We start from the raw sequence: 19250 nt of genomic DNA, 5'->3' as shown, positions 1-19250 counted from the left end.
AAAAAAAAATATATAGACTGGCCCCCCACAAGGTCTCAGGGACAGTGGACTGGCCCCCTGCTGAAAAAGTTTGCTGACCCCTGGCTTAAGCATTGGGCGTTTATCTCTTCCAGTCCCCAGCCAGGGATCTGGGGAACAACCCCTTTAACGGGGAAACCTGGGATTGCCGCTGCGGGGAGGGGGGATGGGCTACCGCTTCATGCCCCCCCCCAATTTAGGGAAGATAGACTAAAGGATTCCACCCAAGGCCTGAAACCTCCAAGGACTCCCAGGTAAGTTCTACCCTCTATTGTGTGGGCAGGGCGGTCCGACCCTACCTGGCCAACTCTCCTGGCAACGCCCCCCCCCCCCGCCAGGATTGGTTAACTGCCTGAGGTTAGGCTGGAACCTCCAAGTATCCAGCATGGGAGGGGGCAAAGCCAGGTTGTATTTTAGGGAGCTGCGTAGGATCGGGGGGAAGGCTGCACACGACCATGCAAAAAACGCCCCCCATTTGATTTGGGGAGTGGTCATTGTTGTCCTAAGAGCTGAGTGCTCTTGAGTGTTTTAAAGGCTAAAACAAGTGGCAAATATCAGCAATGCTCAGCATTTCAGGAGTAGTTCAGGGGTAGAACAGATGTTTTTATACCCTGGGTTCAGCCCCCAACTTTTCTGGTTGTAGAGTTTAGAAAGACCTATGAGAATGGAAGAGCAGCTTCCAGCTTGGGTAGGCAGTAGTGGGCTGGATAGACTGATGGGCTGACTTGAGTAATATAACAACATTGTTATATTACAGCTATTTGCCTCTTCCAGGGCCAGAGTGCCTATCTTCCCTGATTAGATATAAGCCATAAAGTGGAAACAGAGATACTTCCCTTGAAGAAGGGCAGAATAAAAATGTAACCACTCTGACTAGTAGCAAACTTGGATGGTTGGATGACTCTTCGTTTGGAAGCATACAGAAATTGTCCGTTAAAATGGTGGAGGGGAGGGTATTTTAAATGGTCTGAGAAGAATCTGAGGTGTCAGGGTGTGTGGAATGTCAAAGTTTTCGTTGAGGCGTGAGAAGGAAACTAAAATGTGCATAGGGGAAAGAAGGAAGTTGCCTGCTTGGGCTCCAGCAGGTTATAGTGAATATCCTGGAGGGCATTGGGGGAGAAGTGTGCTGTGCAGTAAACAAACCCTCCTTCCTGCACCATGCAGGGATGCTTCAGCAGGAAGGAGCAAGGGGGTGGAAAGGGACTCGTTTTTCCTTTTCAGAACACATACTAGATTTGGAGCCAGCTGCCTCAGATAGGAGTACAAATGTACAATGTAATATTGCCCTCGTTGTTTTTCGTAAGATGTGCATGTAGTTTATCTAATTTGGTAGACAACCGAGGACAAGGACAAGGAGAAAGACGAAAAGGGGAAAGGGAAAGGGAAAGGCGGCAAGAAGGAGAAACCTCCCAGTGCCAAAGGGAAAGGGAAGAAGAAGGGACCCGAGTCACCGAGTGCGTCGGCAGCTACCATTAAGAAAGACACCAAACTTAAACGGCGTGGAGAAGAAGATGATCTTGACAAATACATCGGTGTGTAAAATATAAATATGCTTCATGTCAAAAGAACTACAGATTCAGGACTTTGGACTGATTCACACTAAGAGGAAGCTGTGGCCAATCCTGACATTCTGAGGAGTGCAAGCATACGAGACATGATATTAGAATGTAATAAATTAAATTACAGGAAGCCAGTAAACATAGAATATATGAAGACAGTAAATGACGATTAAGCAAATCCTTTTGATCTTTGCTTTTAGATTTCACATATTTTTAGAAATATGTCCTGCTAGTTTCAAGAGGAACTTAGCATTCAGCAAAGCATGTTTAGGCTCACAGGTTGCAAAATTTGCCTGTAAATACTAGAGAAGGTCTTTCATGTCTCTTTGTGACTGCCTTGTGCACACAGGCAAAAGGGAGAGCCTTCTGTCCAGAAGCATTTCAGGTGCTGAATAAACAGGCATAGGGAAGAGCAGGGTTTTCCTTGGATAATTGTTCCCATTTCCTTCTCCCATGAAAGGAGATGGGATGCTCCCCCACCCCCATGTTGCCTTCCATTGCTTGCTCAGTGAATCTCAATATGGTATAACCCTTTTAATGTCACCTGTCAGTTATAGCTTTGGCAATGCTTGCTGGGGAACACCTCAGAAATAAAATAAGGGATGCCTATATTGCCTCTTTCATCCATTCCATCGCAGGACAGTCCAGCATTGGCAGGAAAAAAATTCCTTGGCAATGCCTTTCTGAAGACAACATGGGGAATGATACTACTTGGGCAGGACATAACATTTATCAACTCTCTCCAAACACTAAATGTTAGTTAAATAGTTTCACACTAATAACCCTTATTTCAAAAGGGTTTCTCCCAGCCTCCCTGCCCCCTCCTGAGTTAAACCCATTCCCCTTATAAATTGCATATGATACAATCCAAACCGTAAGTCTTCAAAGGTTTCATGCATTTGAAAAGCAGGATTTGTAATAGATGTATTTATGGAAAATAACTTGCATGCAAGCCATGTACCATATATATATATAAACTGCCAATTTGGATGCTTTCTCAATATTATGCTTTAATAAAACCAATGAGCTTTGTATGATGTTTTGAACAGATGATGAACCAGATGACGGTGCTCAGTATTATTTCATAATTAGTGGTTTTCCCTACCCTCAACTTCTGCCTGTGCTATCCGATCTTGGGGTCAATGTTGCAAGTGTCATTAAGATTTCTTCTGACAATTATGAGCCACTCCAGACCCACCTGGAAGGAGTTGCTTTGCAGGAAGAACCATTTCTTGAAGCAGAAGGTGAGCTGATGATTAGCAATTGTATGTTATTTGAAACTGAAAATCCACCATTCTTATTCTTGTTTTAGATGGGCAATTTTGTTGTAGCATACTTTGAGCACTTTAATTAGCTGTTAGGAAAAAACCCCCCAAACCCAAGATATACTATTGATATTTCAATAGACTTTAAAATCTGTATCTTATTGCTGAGCTAAGTCCATTTCTGGATGAATCAGAAGAGTAATAAGTAAGCGTGATCATGGCACAGGGCACAGTCCTTGCAGAAAAACACTAGGGAGTCAAACTGATCCTTCTTCCTCCCACCCCAAACTCACTAATAGTTAGCAAGTGCATACTAGTTTAATAATAATAATAATAATAATAATAATAATAATAATTTTGTGTACCCTGCCCTTTTGGCTGGGTTGCCCCAGCCATTCTGAGAAGTTTCCAACAATATACCGGTACAAAGACACAATAGAACATCACACATTAAAAACTTTCTGATACAGGGCTGCCTTCAGATGTCTATGGAAGTTTGTGTAGTTATTTATCTCTTTGACATCTTATGGAAGGGTGTTCCACAGGGCTTGCGCCACTACCGGGTTTCCCGTAACCCTTTAGACCCTTGGAAGCCATCAGAATCCCAAGCTAGTGCACCCCAGTCCAGCATCGAAGGGAGAGAGCTGGGCATGTTCAAATGGTGGGGGGAAGTAGACAGCCAACTCATCCATGTGCCCTCTGATGAGATGAATTGCCTGTCCTCTTTGCCACTTAAATGCTTAAAAAGATCTTAATGGAAACATACAAACAGCTGCTCTTGTGCTTTATGTTAATTAAGGTTTATTTGTTGCATTGTTATAATGCAGTAATTCAAAAACACTTTGTGCCAAGTCACTATCATACTTTGGGATCCCCTGGGCCACAGTAGTTTTCTTAACATCAGTAGTGATGGTTGAGTCTTCCTGCTTAATAGCTCCATGGAGCCAACAAAAAAGAGGCCTCTATTCTAGGCTGGCGCTTTGGGCCAGGGTCTCCTTAGGTGCAGCAAAAGCTGCAGCTAGGTGAAAGACAGGTGGAAGGAAAGAAAGGCAATGGGAGTATTTGTAAAGTCAAGCAGCAGGAAGGAGGAAGTTGCATCCAAGGTTTGGCTTCTTGGATCATGGTCTCCATTTCCTTGAGGAAGGACTTATGGTAAGAGATGGCTTGCACCTCACAGCAGTTGGCAAGAGTATGTTTGCTAAGAGTCTTGTGAACCTGCCCAGGAAAGCTTTAAACTAAATCCTGTGCAGGAGGGAGACAATATTACAGATGACAGGAATACCTAGTACTGGGAATAATAGCTTCATTTAAAGAAACAGCTGGAGGGAATGACTTGTCGTTTCAGTTTCTATACTAAAGCCCAGGGTATGGGAAACAAGCAAGATGAATTTGAGCTCTTAATATGAAACTCATGACAGGAATGTAGAAATTGAGGAGTACATCCTATTCAAAAGAATAGACCAAACAGGAAAGGAGGAAGAAGTACATTACATTAGGGAAAATTGCTTTACAAAACGTGTACATTAGTGTCACAGAACGAGCTGGCCATTTCCAACGGTTCCAAGTTGGCGTTAACTCTTTATTAGCAAAAACACGATCTTCCCAGACCTGACTGAGTTTCAGGCCTAATGAGCACAGCAACTTATTCCCTGTAAGTCTTGCTCTATGAAATCAGTTGCCAAGACTAAAATTCCCTGCCTCCCCACAACCGTCTATGTCTCCTCCTCTCCAGGGCTCCCCCCCCCCTCAGCAATTGGAGACTGTGCCTGTCTTTGCTCCTTCTGTTCCATGCCTCTTCTATTCCTGGGAGTTGGGGAGAAGGGAGCTTGTCACAGCAGGAGGGGGAGATACCCATGACGCTTCACCAGCCTGATTTATCTCTGCTTCTTGACCTCCCTCCTCCCACTTGCCTGTTTCAGCTTCTTCCTCTGCCTCTGGACTTCTCTTTGCCACAGACTCCCAGCTCACTAAGCCCTGTTACCTCTTCAGCTTTCGACACCTCCTCTTCCTCATCTCCTTCTGACCGCTCATTGTTGTCCCACCACCGCTCCCCGGGCTCTGAGCCTTTCCCCCTTTGGGTTCCCCAGCTGGTTCCTCCTGCCATTCCTCTGCTTCCAAGCAGTCCGTCACAATTAGGAGAAATTCTCACTAAAATGCTGATCAGTTTTCATGAGGACTTAACAAAAAAAAGCTGTCATGGAAAGGTAGAGAACTGAACTTGGAAATATGACAAAACCGAAAGAAACCAAAGTTGACAGATTCGTCCATTCCTATGTATCATGTTATCTGACCAAAGCTTAGATTATTAAATAGGCTTTGCAAAAGAGTGAGCTGACCGTGGCTTAATCCTTTTTGCCCAAAGTATGTTTAAGATTTTCTATGGGCATACTTGCCTGCTAAAATAATTCCATGCTCATGCAACCCTAGTTGTCGAAGCTGAAAAGAAGAAGAAGCAGAAAGCGGCCAAGGACCTGGAAACCTTCTGGAAATATCTGGAGCCAGTTCTGAATAGTGGGAAACCAGGATCAAATCTTTTTCAGATAGCTCGACTCCATCACCTAGTCAATGAGTCTTCCTTTCCTGCTGACTGGAGTAACACTGACATGTTGGTTAGTAGCAGTGCTATTTTTCTAGAAATATGGTGCCAGAACTCACCCTCATTTTCTTAGAATGGCAATGGTGCCCACCTGAGAGGTGCCAGAACTGAGTTCCTGTGAGTTCGCCCTGAACTAAAGGCCCTGGCTAGTCGTATTGGGTTATATTTGATGTAGCACTAAGGTTAACATTCCATTAGTGCATGGATTTCTCCTTGCGCCACTGATCATTTCCCTGCTCTCCTTGCCCATGTGCCCCCTGAATAGGATCTAGGGCAGTGTTTCCCAACCTTGGGCCTCCAGCTGTTTTTGAACTACAATTCCCATCATCCCTGACCACTGGTCTTGCTAGCTAGGGATGATGGGAGTTGTAGGCCAAAAACATCTGAAGGCCCAAGGTTGGGAAACACTGATCTAGGGCCTTCTCCAACGCTTTGGATCAGATTTGGGGGTGGTACAGGCCATAAGGGAGGAATTCTCTTGTGCCCATTGTCTTTTACAAGAAGCATTTGTGTGGGGTAAGTGGGCAATAGTGCATGGTGTGACATTTGTTTCTAATTCTGGAGTGGGAATAGCTGTTAATCTGAACCCTGAGGTTTAGCATAGTCCCTCACCAATCAGTATACCCTTAAGGTTCAGTTTGAGGCTTTCTAGAGCAGAGATGGGGAACCTTCTGCCCATGGTGAATCTTGGCCTTCCAGGGAGTCCACTTTGGCCCACGGAGCCATTTTCCCCAAACTGTGCCCACCCACACACCCATCAACTGATATATCTGGTGCTGTCAGCTGATTGGCGGGAGGACAGGGTTATTGCATCATTCATTGGTTCAAGCAGCCCAGCAGTTGTGCTGGAGCCTCTGAAAAGCAGAGGTTCAATCAAGAGCTGTCTGAGAGTGCTCCTCTGTTTAAAATCTGAGCGGGTGGCAACGAGTAGAAAGACATCTGCATTGTACAGACTCCTTTCGCCCTGCTGCCTGCCCAGATGTTTAAAGGCTCCTGTCTCCTCCTGCCCATCCCAAGCAGGCAGCAGAGGGTGGGGAAGAGGAGAAAGAAGCTCACTCATTCAGTTGCTTAAAGGGCTCTACAAGTCTTCCCACCCTCCACTTATAAGCCTCCAAGATTGAATGTTTAACGGGGAAGCATGGCGAGATTTGCAAAACTATACAAGGGATTTTGACAGATAGTTGGAACAACCCAGCTGTCAGTTTGTATAATGTCATCGTGACAGGTGGGTGACTACACCCACTTGTCAAATTTGGCCCATCTGTGGCACTTGACACCAAAATGGTTTCCCATACCTGTCCTAGGGACTAGTGTAGTAATCAAAATACAGTAGGAGGGGAGATAGAAATGTAGCTAAACTTTGTTTATTTGTGATGGTCTATATCCCCTTGGGTGATGCAGCATTGTAACTGGAGATGTGTCCAGTTGGTTGACTAAGAGAAATGGTTTTTATGAGGTCTGCTGCTCCTGGCTTGCATTCCAGTCTCCAATGTGCCTTGTCAACCGTCAGTGCAGTTAGGCATGCCATGTGCTTGGATAATTCCAACATATTCCTTAGGGGTGTGAGATTGCATCACAGGGAAGTAACTGCCGCATTGTTCATCTCTGATCATTGGGCATGGTTAAACAGAAGCTTCATTTGCAAAACAATATGTCTTGTATACCACATTCTCCTAAATAGGTGATGGGAAGAAAAAGCATTTACTGTAGTTGTCATTTAGCTTGGAATTCTGGTCTTTGGAGGTATGGATTTACTGCCACGTGCTGGTGAGTGGAAGAACAAATAGGAACTCTCCCATAATGGAAATCTGGGCTTTTATTGAGGTGGGATAATATTAATATTAAAATGCATTCAAATTGAATCATGCTTGTTGTGTTATTCGATAACATGTATAATTCATTGCTTAGAAGTTGGCTGAGTTCCCGTGTGTTCTGCATGTTATAAAGCCAGTCTTTATATTTCCTCCTTTTCTTTTGTGTAGCTTGAATTTGGAACGGAGCTCTTTGAAGTTGTGGCATGTTTGATGTATGACTGCCTGGACTGGAAAAGACAGCATCAGCACTACTTGAAATCCACCAAATTTATTAATGTCCCCGTAGTAGAAAAGAAGAGCAAGGCTGAGGTCAGAGACCACGTCCATGTTTGGTAGCAGAAAAATTGTGCATAGGAGTACATTTCTGCATAAATATGCATCATCTAATAGATAGTTTGGTGTCAGTAGTGTGGTCCAGAGCAAAAATGGTTGGATGGAATAGTTTTGGGAAAGCCATTACTTCTCAGGTCACTGGGGAATTCTATGATCCTGCTGCTACTTTGGGGCACTTATATAATAATAATAATTTTTATAGTAATTTTTATTTATACCCCGACCTCCCCAGCCAAGGCCAGGCTCAGGGCGGCTAACAAGCAATAATAAAAACAAGTTGAAGGAATACAACTTAAAAACAAGATTAAAATACAACAATTAAAATACTGAAACATTAAAATGCAGCCTCATCACAGGTGAAGAAAGGAAAAAGAAAGAGGGGGAGGGAATCAAATTGGCTCCAAGCCAAAGGCCAGGCAGAACAACTCTGTCTTACAGGCCCTGCGGAAAGAAATCAGATCCTGCAGGGCCCTGGATCTGATACCTGATCCAAGCACAAGTAAAGAACAAGAAAACACCCCAAATGGCAAAGAAGGGAGGAGTACACAAAGTACATGAATACCAGTTGCTAGAAATCACAAGTGGGGAGAGTTGCATTCTGGTGCTGCTTTTGAGCTTTGCACAGGCATCTGGTTGGTCACTGTGAGAACAGGACGTTGGACAAGGTGGGCCACTGGCCTGACCTCACAGGTTCTTACGTTCTTACTTCCAGCCACAAAGCCAGGATCCATAGGAGCCAGTTGTGGGGTGGCGTACCAAAATGTATCCGCGAAGACATTACAGAAGGAGCCCATTTGGTCTGAGGTATGGGGAGATTCCCCTATAACAGCTCTCAGCTCCACATACAATCTAACCTCCACCAGACTCAATAATGCCACAGCAGCCTGCTGCATTTGCTACTGTAGGGCAAATCCTGCTCCACAGGGATATGAATCCCCCTTTTTTACTCATAGAATCATAGAATCATAGAATCATAGAATCCTAGAGTTGGAAGAGACCACAAGGGCCATCGAGTCCAACCCCCTGCCAAGCAGGAAACACCATCAGAGCACTCCTGACATCTGGTTGTCAAGCCTCTGCTTAAAGACCTCCAAAGAAGGAGACTCCACCACACTCCTTGGCAGCAAATTCCACTGTCGAACAGCTCTTACTGTCAGGAAGTTCTTCCTAATGTTTAGGTGGAATCTTCTTTCTTGTAGTTTGGATCCATTGCTCCGTGTCCGCTTCTCTGGAGCAGCAGAAAACAACCTTTCTCCCTCCTCTATGTGACATCCTTTTATATATTTGAACATGGCTATCATATCACCCCTTAACCTCCTCTTCTCCAGGCTAAACATGCCCAGCTCCCTTAGCCGTTCCTCATAAGGCATCGTTTCCAGTCCTTTGACCATTTTGGTTGCCCTCCTCTGGACACGTTCCAGTTTGTCAGTGTCCTTCTTGAACTGTGGTGCCCAGGACTGGACACAGTACTCCAGGTGAGGTCTGACCAGAGCAGAATACAGTGGCACTATTACTTCCCTTGATCTAGATGCTATACTCCTGTTGATGCAGCCCAGAATTGCATTGGCTCACCCACCACATACCTGTACACACAGACTCATGTATCTACTGCACATGTAAGCACTTTTTGACTTCAAAACACAGAAGAAGTGAGAAGAGGCATGACACCCTCTCCCACCCAAGGACTCCCTGGAACAAGGGTTCAAGATGCATGGGGGAGGGGGGTGAAAGGAGCCCTTTGTCGGGCATGGATAAGGAGGGACCGGAAGAAGCAGCATAGGAAGCCACAGCCATTTGTCATAGGAGCAACCTGCATTTATGACATTGCACAGGCTTAGGAAGCAGGAGGCTGCAGCCCAGCAATGTTTCATTGCATTTCGAGGTAGTGAACCTCCCAAAGATCAGGTGAGACGGTGGACTTTTGGGTGGGGCGGGTATTTTATAGTAATGTATGACATAGTCTGAGGACATAGAAAATAACCCTTCTTTTTACAGTTTAAAGCCCAAGTCTACTACAACAGGCTCTCCATAGGACATTGCCTACTCATAAAGTTTAGCCAGTTGAAAAAGCAAAAGCCAGACCAGAGCTGGCTACCTGTCCCTTTCGCAAAAGCATAATTAAATATACTGGTTATGATCTACAAATCCCTATGTGACTATGTGGGCAGTTATTCACCCATACCAATCTGGATTTTAAGATCCTCAGGAGATATCCATCTTTCTCTCCTGAAGTACATTTGGTGGAGACTCGAGAGAGGGCTTTCTTGGCTGCTGTCAGGTGCTGGAATTCCTTGCCAAGGGCATCGGGTCCCATTTCAGATGGCCTCTCGTCGGCCGGCAAAGACATTTTAATTTTGACATGCCTTTTGACCTATAGGTTGCCTTGTAAATGGTTAAACTGGTTGTGTGAATTGTATCGGAAAGGCGGGGGTTCATCTGAGTCATGGAAAGGGCAGCCTAAATTCTACATTAATTCAGAAATTCTCCTCCAGGTGATCCCAAGATTCATCCAGCACTCTTTGTGACTCAAACCTGCAGTAGTTCTTGCATCACATTATTCACAAAGAGTGTCCAGCAGCAAAACTGACAGCCTGTTTAAATACTTCATTCAAGTACTGCAATAACTGGGTTGAAGATTTGAATATAAGACGGCTGTATTGTCATAAATGTTTTTGTTTCACAAGGTACCACCTGCTGCTCCACCTACACCTTCAAGGAGAAAGCAGGCAGCGGAAGAGCCTGCTGCTCCAGTTTTAACAACAGGTATGTGTGAAGTGTCTTCAAGTTATTCCTAAACTTTGTCATTGAAAAGAGTAATTCCTTTTTAACATGCTGGAGAAATAGGGCAAAATATGTGTAAACCTTCTGCAGATAGCAGTGGGGTGATGAGTTTTGTGATGTGATGAGTTTTGATTCCAACCTGAAAATTCCAACTTCTCTTAATGAGATGCCTTCTGAAGCAATTCTTAATCATTTTCATTGCACCAAGGCATACTGAATGTCAAAAACTTGCTGTTTATTTCAGGGTAGATTTTATATTCTCAAATATGGAGGATCAGCCGTTGTTTATCCCTTCTTCCCATCAACTACAGGTCATTTCTTATACCCATCTTGCACCTGACCTCCTGAATCTTCCTCCTCCCGTACATTGCAACTAACCTTTTGCTTTCCCCATCAATTCTGAAGCTACCACTCCTTCCTTTTTTCGCAACTCCTCCTTGCACATAGACTCCCATTTAACCGGTTAGATCTCCCTATCCAATGCAATTACTAACCTCCCTTTTCACCTCCCCATTTCTAAAAGCCACCACTATTTTCCAACCCCATTTGCACCTCCCCTTTTCGCCTTCACCCCCCTTTTTCAAACCACCTCCCTTCCAAGTTTCCCCATGCACATGGAACATCCACATGGTGATTTTGTAGCTCTTCGTTGCCCCCTTCTCACCTCTGCTCTCCAACCCCAAGCAGTCTCCTCCTTCCTCACCCGCATATGTGGTGTTGCTGATGCCATAAGCAGTTATGCCAATCTCTGCAATAGCTTGGGGGGGGGGGGGAATTCCTGAATTTTCCTCCTGCTGAAGCAATGGACTCTGGAGCTGCCAGCCTCCTCTGGGGACTTTTCCAGGCCACAGCCACCGCGAGGACATGGCAGCGACTACTAAGGATGAAGCAACACTGTCGCTGATGCTTCCTCCTTCCACAGCCCAGGAGGCCCATGCCCAAATACAAGAGTTTGGGGGGTTCTGGTAGGCTGAGAAAACCCAAGCCCAGCAGGTGTTGGGAAACTGTGTACGTGCAGCTACTCACACGGAGTCAATTAAGGTTTGGCAGAAAGCCAGAAGGCAATCTGAAGGAGTAAGTCTGCCTGGTGATAACAGAGACATGGAAACCGCTCCCTGATTGGTCAAGCTCTCTCAAGGGAATGATAATTAATGGCCCACTAACTGGAATGTGTTAGTTCAGTGTTCAGAGTTCTGTGTCAGTGTAGGAGTTGTGAGTCGTATCAGAGAGAGCTAGCAAAAGATCTGTGTTCTGTTCTGTTCCTGTAAATAGTCCACTGTATATAATGAACACCTAACTACAAGTTCCTGGTTCCTGCTTTGTCTATCCTGTCTGCAGCCAAGTTGCCAATTGCTTCTGTGGATTCTGCGTTTACTCTGCTAGGTCTGGCTAAGGTCCTGCAACTAGTTAGAAAGTTGCGAAACACCAGATAGGTTTTACCAATAGCAGGCCCATCTTTGAGCAGAGATGAGGATGGAGGGTCATTGGGGTCGAACTAGGCCAGAGACTTGCCTGCATACTGCTCAGAGCTGGGTCTGCTGGTCTCAAGCTTCTTTGGTTCTCGGGGAAACCCCACCCTAGATTGTCAATACACTGTAGTTCATATGACACTTTGCGATGCTAGCACCATCTGTTGGTGACCGCACAAATTTCAGTGTGATGACAGACCGGTACAAATATTATATACGAAGAAAGGACAACATTACTTTTTGATTACAGATGTAGACATGAGATATTATAATGACCTCCTGAACCCAGTCCCAGATGAGATTGTTTCTGTTGCCTTGATACTGGATTGCATGTTGCAACAGGTAAGCACAGTCTTCAGTATATTCAAGAATAGTTGTCATTTTTTTAAAAAAGGTTTTGTGTGCAGCTAAAAGTCCTTCACACGTTATGCATGGGAAAGTGACCTTATGGGGAGAGAACTGCTTTACTAGCACTAGAACTAGCAACTGGATCTTTCTCAGTTATAACCATCCCAGTTCTCAGTGAACAGTTTTCATAGTTGTTGAAGACATCTGAAGGCAGCCCTGTTTAGTGAAGCTTTTAATGTTTGAAGTTTTATTCTGTTTTTAATGTTCTGTTGAAAGCCACCCAGAGTGACTGAGGAAACCCAGCCAGATGGGTGGGGTAGAAATAATAAATTGTTGTTGTTGCTGTTGTTGTTTATAGTGACTCCATCCTAGGCTGGGTGGGTCCCAGTATTCCTTGTCCCTGACAATGGACAGATTTGGGATTCTGCTGGTATTCTGACTATCCTGATGCTCATACTAGCTATGACAGCCATGGAGTTATCCTATTTATGTTTTCTTTTGCTAGGTTGTTGCATCAGAACAGAATCTTACACCACCAAGCTTGGTGGTTCCAGAGCCTCGTGAAGATGGGCTGGATCATACCATTGCAAGTCACATGGTTTCGATCCTGCCTTCTCTTGCCCTTCCTGAGAGTGAGAAAAAGGTTTGTATTGCCAAGTATTACTATTTCGTTGTTTTAAAATATAGATATTTTAAATTTGTGTTTTTACTTTTATTAACAGAATCTTTACAACTCCTTTTATCCTGAAAATAAAGAAAAGACCACGGATCAGAAATGGCCTCTTATACTGAACTACCATGATACCCTGTCCCAGAGATTGTACTTCCTAAAGGTAGAATGTGGTGCAGTTTAGTCTTTCCTTTCCTTTCCTTTCCTTTCCTTTCCTTCTTTCTTTCATCAGTAGCATTAAATGCGAAATTATGACACTTTGAACAATGAGCGGGAAATAGCAAGTAGGAATATTTTCCTATAAATTTGCTAGGACCCAAAGGACGTCAGAGGCTGGAACTAACTTCACACTCATTGTGTAATAATAATAATAATAATAATAATAATAATAATAATAATAATTTTAGGTAAAAAAGGTAAAGGACCCCTGGACGGTTAAGTCCAGTCAAAGGCAACTATGGGGTTGCGGCGCTCATCTCGCTTCAGGCTGAGGAAGCTGACGTTTGTCCACAGACAGTTTTCCGGGCCATATGGCCAGCATGACTATACCGCTTCTGGCACAATGGAACACTGTGACAGAAACCAGAGCTCACGGAATGCCATTTACCTTCCCTACACAGCAGTACCTATTTATCTGTTTGCACTGGCGTGCTTTGGAACTGCTAGGTTGGCAGGAGCTGGGACAGAGCAACAGGAACTCACCCCGTTGTGCGGATTTGAACCGCTGACCTTCCAATTGCCAAACCGAAGAGGCTCAGTGGTTTAGACCACAGTTCCACCAATAATATATTTATACCCTGCCCATCTGACTGGGTTACCCCAGCCACTCTTCGTGGCTTCCAATAAATTAAAACACACTAGGACATCAAATATTAAAAACTTCCCTATACAGGGCTGTCTTCAGGTTTCTTCTAAAAGTCAGATAGTTTATTTCCTTGACATCTGATGGGAGGTTGTTTCACAGGGCGGGTGCAACTACTGAGAACATCCTTTGATTGGTTTCCTGTAATTTCACTTATCATAGTGAGGGAACTGCCAGAAAGCCCTTAGAATTGGATCTCAGTATCCAAGCTGAACGATGGGGGTGGAGAAATCACTTTAATAGTGAAATGAATTATATGATCTGGTTACACACTCTCCCACTCCCAATATAGTGCCAAACCATGGTAACATCAAACTGACTACCAAACGGTGTGACATTTTAGATTACAGTACTGATTTGGTGTTAATATCTTTCCTTATTTGGTGTAAATACCTTTTGTTCCTTATTTTTGCATGGCCGTGACCAAGGTTACTGCTTCTACCATCTACCCCACTGTACTGGGCAAAATTTGCCCAGTTCATTTTACCCAATAGAAGAACATATCACTTTGCATTAAGAGAAGCATGAAGAGGAGATTAACAAAGAATGAAATGGCTACATCAGGAAATAATGGACATATGTTTGCAGCAGGAACGGGAAACCTATTTTTTTTAAGAAATTGGATCAAATTTAAATAATTTGGACTGATTTGTATTGATTTGGAATACCTATATTCGTGTGTGTGTGTGTGTTTTATATATATATATATATATATATATATATATGAACATATTGCTTTAAAGAAAATAGTTTTTGCCGGTTACAGAGCTTGCTATTCACTAAGATCTGACATTCAAATAAAATTTCATGCTGCTCCTAAAACCTTTTTTTTTTTACAATAAAATGTTATTTAAAAGTGGTTAACAAAAGATAAAACCACAAAATCAGGGAGAAATGATGATGATGATAATGATGATGATGATGATAATAATAATAATAATAATAATAATAATAATAATAATAATTACAGTGGTATCTTGGTTCCTGAACGTAATCCATTCTGGGAGTACGTTTGACTCCCCAAACTATTGAAAAACCAAGGCGCGGCTTCCAATTGGCTGCAGGAGCTTCGGCTTCCAAAAAATGTTCGCAAACCTGAACAATTACTTCCAGGTTTGTGGCATTCGGGAGCCAAAACGTATGAGTACCAAGGCATTGGAGAACCAAGGTATGACTGTATTATTAAGATTTAAAACATGCAAGTGTTTAAAAATACTAAAACATTAAATTCCCATTAGCATTTCTAAGCATCTGGGTAGACTTGTCTAAACAAGGCTGTTTTTCACAGGTGCCAAAAAGAATACAGCGAAGGTGCCTGCTTGATATCTATAGGCAGGGAATTTTAAAGTGTATGTGCTGCCACAACATTGCATGCAGAGAAGTGGCAGCAAGCATATACGGGATTGCATTATGGGTGTAAACTATGGCATACTTGTGTCCCTCTCCAAAATTTCTAAGTGCCAGTTTTCAGTTAAATTTTCAAGTTCAGGAATATTTTTATGTAGGATATATAGGGCATTAACATCGGTTAATATTTGTTGGTTTCTTTTTTCGCTTCAGATGCAGGGTGGTTTAGACCCAGCCAAGGTTGAAGATGAAATGATGTGCAAACTGCCTTTGATGGATCTTCTTAAATTCCCTCTTCCGCCACCTGGAACCAATACCAGACGCCTTGCCAGAATCCATGAGTTCATGCACTATTGCACTAGCGGTAACATGCTTTCTTTACTGTAAACAGTTTCCCCCAAAGTCCCAAAAGGTTGTTATAAGGTATTTTTATAGGACCAGGTAAAGGTTTGAGTCCCTTCACACATTGTTTAATGTATTATAGTCCTCCCTTGGCCTGAAGAGGCTGGTACAAGCATGAACTGTAAATGGTAATAAGAGAGGTTTCCTGGTAAATAGGGTACAATTGTCTTTAATTCTGCTCCGGTTGCCAGGCACTAAGGGACTGTGTTTCACCTGTTGCAGTGCAAGTCATTGCTCATCTTCTTCCTGAATCCTTTCCCCAATTCATAAGTCTGGGCTGTAAGCCGTACATTGTATTTTTAAAAATAAGTACTATAGTACAGTACTGAGGCGTTCACAAAGTAAAGGAAGGATTGAACTCTGATTAATAAGAATACACACAGAGGCTTGAACCAGCAAGATTCTGGGAAGGGTGCGTATAATAATTTCTCTCTCTCTCTCTCTCTCTCCTCCTTGGCCCAGGTCGTTTTATTCACAAAAGAACTTTTTACAGAGTGTTCGTAAGAACCAATCAGATTTCTTCTGAGCAGTTCAACAAACCCCACGTAGGGGAAAGTTAAACTACCAAAATTAATTAAGCACACATATTTCTGGGGTAAACAAAGAACAGAACTACAAAGGAGTACATTTGGCAACCCCTGAGGTGATAAACAAGCAATATACATGATAAGAAGGAAGATTAACATATCAGAAAAGCTACATCAAAGAAACTTGCCCACTATCTCTATGGCCCAGGATGCATGCCTGGCAAAGTAACTGGGCTGTGAACGTGACTTGTCAAGCAAGAGAAATGGACAGTAGAGAAAATGGCCAGAGATGCAGAGGGTTGTGGGATTTGGTCAGAAATTATTGCCAATGAATCAAACCCAGTCAACACAATGCATTCATCGTGGACACAATGGCTTGATGCATATTTTATAATTCCTCATAGTAATCCCACCTGACCCCACACTCTGGATATTTGCACTCCTACACAGTACAAGCGACTCCCCACTTATGCAGGGGTTACGTTCCAGTGCCCCATGTGCATAAGTGGAAATCACATAAGTGGGGAGCACCCTCTAAACACCCTTTAAATGCCCGCTCTGCCATTCTCTGTGCAACCTAGATAAAAAATACTATACTAAAAAAGATCCACAACTGGACTTGAAGCTCGGGGGCTGCCTGGAGAATGTGTGGAAAAGTGGCTGCAGCTGTAGAGCTGGGCGATATTGCGATTAAGTCTCTGAAACTGGTATGGCCTTCAAACTGCAATACCAGTTTCAGACTTTTTGAGCTGGCAGTACATTGCGGCTCCCCAGCCGCTGCCGGCACCTCATTTCCGCCTGCCTGCCTGAGCTGTGCTGGCGGCAGCCAGGAAGCCACGATGTATCGCCAGTTCAAATTGCCTTGATCAGCTGAGAGGTGAGCAGGAGTGATAGGGTTGGGCAATTCCAGACATCGTGATATATCAGTACATCACGATATTCAGCTGCTTAATACAATGTTGAAAACCAGGTATCACCCAGCTCTGTGCTGCTGCTGTGCTACCCCATGTGTCAGGTGTTAGGCAGGGAGGCTGAGCAGCCTAAACAAAGCCCTGCTGCACCTCCAGTCCCTTCCCTGCCCTTACTGAAGTCCTCTTCGAGCTCTGGGATGGGTCTCCTCACGAGCCACGAGGACTCTCCAGCTGTCAGGCTTTGGGGGACTGGATCCCTCCCCTGATGGCAGTAAATAAACAGATCAAGCAAAAGGAGCATTCTTACCAGTTAGTTTCTTTAATAATCACAGCGAGAGAGAAAGGAATGCATATCTCTCTAGAAACGGCGTTGCTCCCACTTAAGGTTCACCCCCTCCGTCCCCATTAATCTATGTCACTCCTGCATCTGGTAATCTGAGCTTGTTGCCGCTACACTTTCTGTTCTATCACTCTCAAAGCCCATCTAGTCTTAGGCGAAGAAGGGTTAGGGATTCTTTGCAAGGACACTGAATCTGCCAGCTGTCTCTCTCCTGGCATTTCCTCTTCTAGCTGTTCCTCACCCAGTGTTTCCCAGCTTTCCCCCTCTGGAATATGCCCCTCTGCAAACCACTGTTCTAAATCAATACTGTACTCCTGCCCTTGGGAAGGTTCAGAAAGGGGGGGGGGAGCTCCCACAATTCCTCCTCAGTCCAGCCCCCGACACCAGTTCTCTCCCTCCATTTCCTGGTATGAATTAAATTACTATTTCCTGGCACCACACATATACATGGATGCGCATGAGTCGATCATGCGCAAGTGGGAGGGATTCCTGTATATCAATGAAAAGTGACTAGTGCCTGTAGGAAAAATATCTCATCATGGGACACACTTTGCTGACATCGCTGAGTTTGCTTTCTGTGCCTTGATCTTCCTACAGAACAGATGAACTGGGCTGAAATAGAGCGAGCTTTTAAAGTGTTTACATTTGAAAGTCTGAGGCTGACAAAGGTAGATGACTCTGGACAGCTAGAAGGTTGCGGCAGAATGCTTGGTGGTGGTGGTGAGATTTCTTACATCCCATGGGATAATCCTGCTGAGTTTGCCAGACAACTGAGACAAGAATTGATGGACCTAAAAATATCACAGGAATATCTGAACAAATCAGGTACGGAGGTTATCATAATTTTTATTTATTTATTTAATGAAATTTATATATCACTTGATTGTTTAAAAAAACCACACCTCAAAGCTGTTTATGAAAGATAAAACGGTAAAATCAAGAAAAATTCACAACCATGTATTAAAACGGTGCGTGTTATTGCTAGACCTCTTACTGAAAGATGTACAGTGGTACGTCGGGTTACATACGCTTCACGTTACAGACTCTGCTAACCCAGAAATAGTGCTTCAGGTTAAGAACTTTGCTTCAGGATGAGAACAGAAATCGTGCTCTGGCAGTGCAGCAGCAGCAGGAGGACCCATTAGCTAAAGTGGTGCTTCAGGTTAAGAACAGTTTCAGGTTAAGTACGGACCTCCGGAACGAATTAAGTACTTAACCCGAGGTACCACTGCATATACATTTGCTGCTGAAACAAAGGGCAGTAAAGGCACAAGTTCAAAAAGAGATTTTAGAGCATGCTTTGTAAGTCATCTTGGCCAAGAGATACATTTTCCAGCATGGCCATTGTTTGCCTTGGTCCACACCCACACCCAAAGCAAAATTGCTGAAGCCCCTATTCTCAGACTTCTGCTCTGCAATGGTGACGTGTGGCATCTTCAAGATGGCTCTGCATACACATTTTGCACAGATCACAGAGAAAGTGGTTATTTTGAAAAACCCAAAAGAAGAGCTAGAGATAGGAGAAAGCTAAGTGTTGTTAGCCAAAGGATGAAACAGATGGAAGTATCCTAGCTGAGCAGGGATGATGAGGGCTCAGAGGCAGAATAGGAAGAGGATTTAAAGGCAAGGCAGTTAGAATAAGGAAGAAAAAGTTTGGCTGCTAGGGCCTGATCTATATTTGCCACAGAGTAGGATGAGAGAATGCGGAGGTCATAAAACAGATTACAGGGGTACCTCGGGTTACATACGCTTCAGATTACAGACTCCGCTAACCCAGAAATATTACCTCGGGTTAAGAACTTTGCTTCAGGATGAGAACAAATCTTGCTCCGGCGGCGCAGCAGCAGTGGTGGGCCCCATTAGCTAAAGTGGTGCTTCAGGTTAAGAACAGTTTCAGGTTAAGCACAGACCTCTGGAACGAATTAAGTACTTAACCCAAGGTACCACTGTACAGTACTAAATAATGCAGGTATGCTACTTAAGAACACACAGAGAGAAAACACCATGG

The 19250-nt window shown here is 43.8% G+C and overlaps 1 protein-coding gene across 3 annotated transcripts in view; it reads left to right on the top strand.

Annotated features, from left to right (window-relative positions):
- Positions 1–19250, top strand: part of SPAG17 (sperm associated antigen 17) — an 84260-nt gene that overhangs the window by 14583 nt on the left and 50427 nt on the right. For all 3 annotated transcript variants that reach the window (XM_079960211.1, XM_079960209.1, XM_079960210.1), the window contains exons 5-14: positions 1352–1550; positions 2627–2821; positions 5270–5451; positions 7421–7561; positions 10270–10348; positions 12086–12177; positions 12689–12826; positions 12906–13016; positions 15276–15426; positions 17840–18067. In XM_079960211.1, coding sequence (XP_079816337.1) covers positions 1352–1550; positions 2627–2821; positions 5270–5451; positions 7421–7561; positions 10270–10348; positions 12086–12177; positions 12689–12826; positions 12906–13016; positions 15276–15426; positions 17840–18067 — 1516 coding nt within the window. The remainder of the gene's footprint in view (positions 1–1351; positions 1551–2626; positions 2822–5269; positions 5452–7420; positions 7562–10269; positions 10349–12085; positions 12178–12688; positions 12827–12905; positions 13017–15275; positions 15427–17839; positions 18068–19250) is intronic.

The sequence above is a fragment of the Podarcis cretensis genome, assembly GCF_951804945.1.
Source record: "Podarcis cretensis genome assembly, chromosome: 17".
Classification (NCBI taxonomy): Eukaryota; Metazoa; Chordata; class Lepidosauria; order Squamata; family Lacertidae; genus Podarcis; species Podarcis cretensis.
Note: the sequence above shows the minus strand (reverse complement) of the source record. Positions and strands in the feature narration are given on the sequence as shown.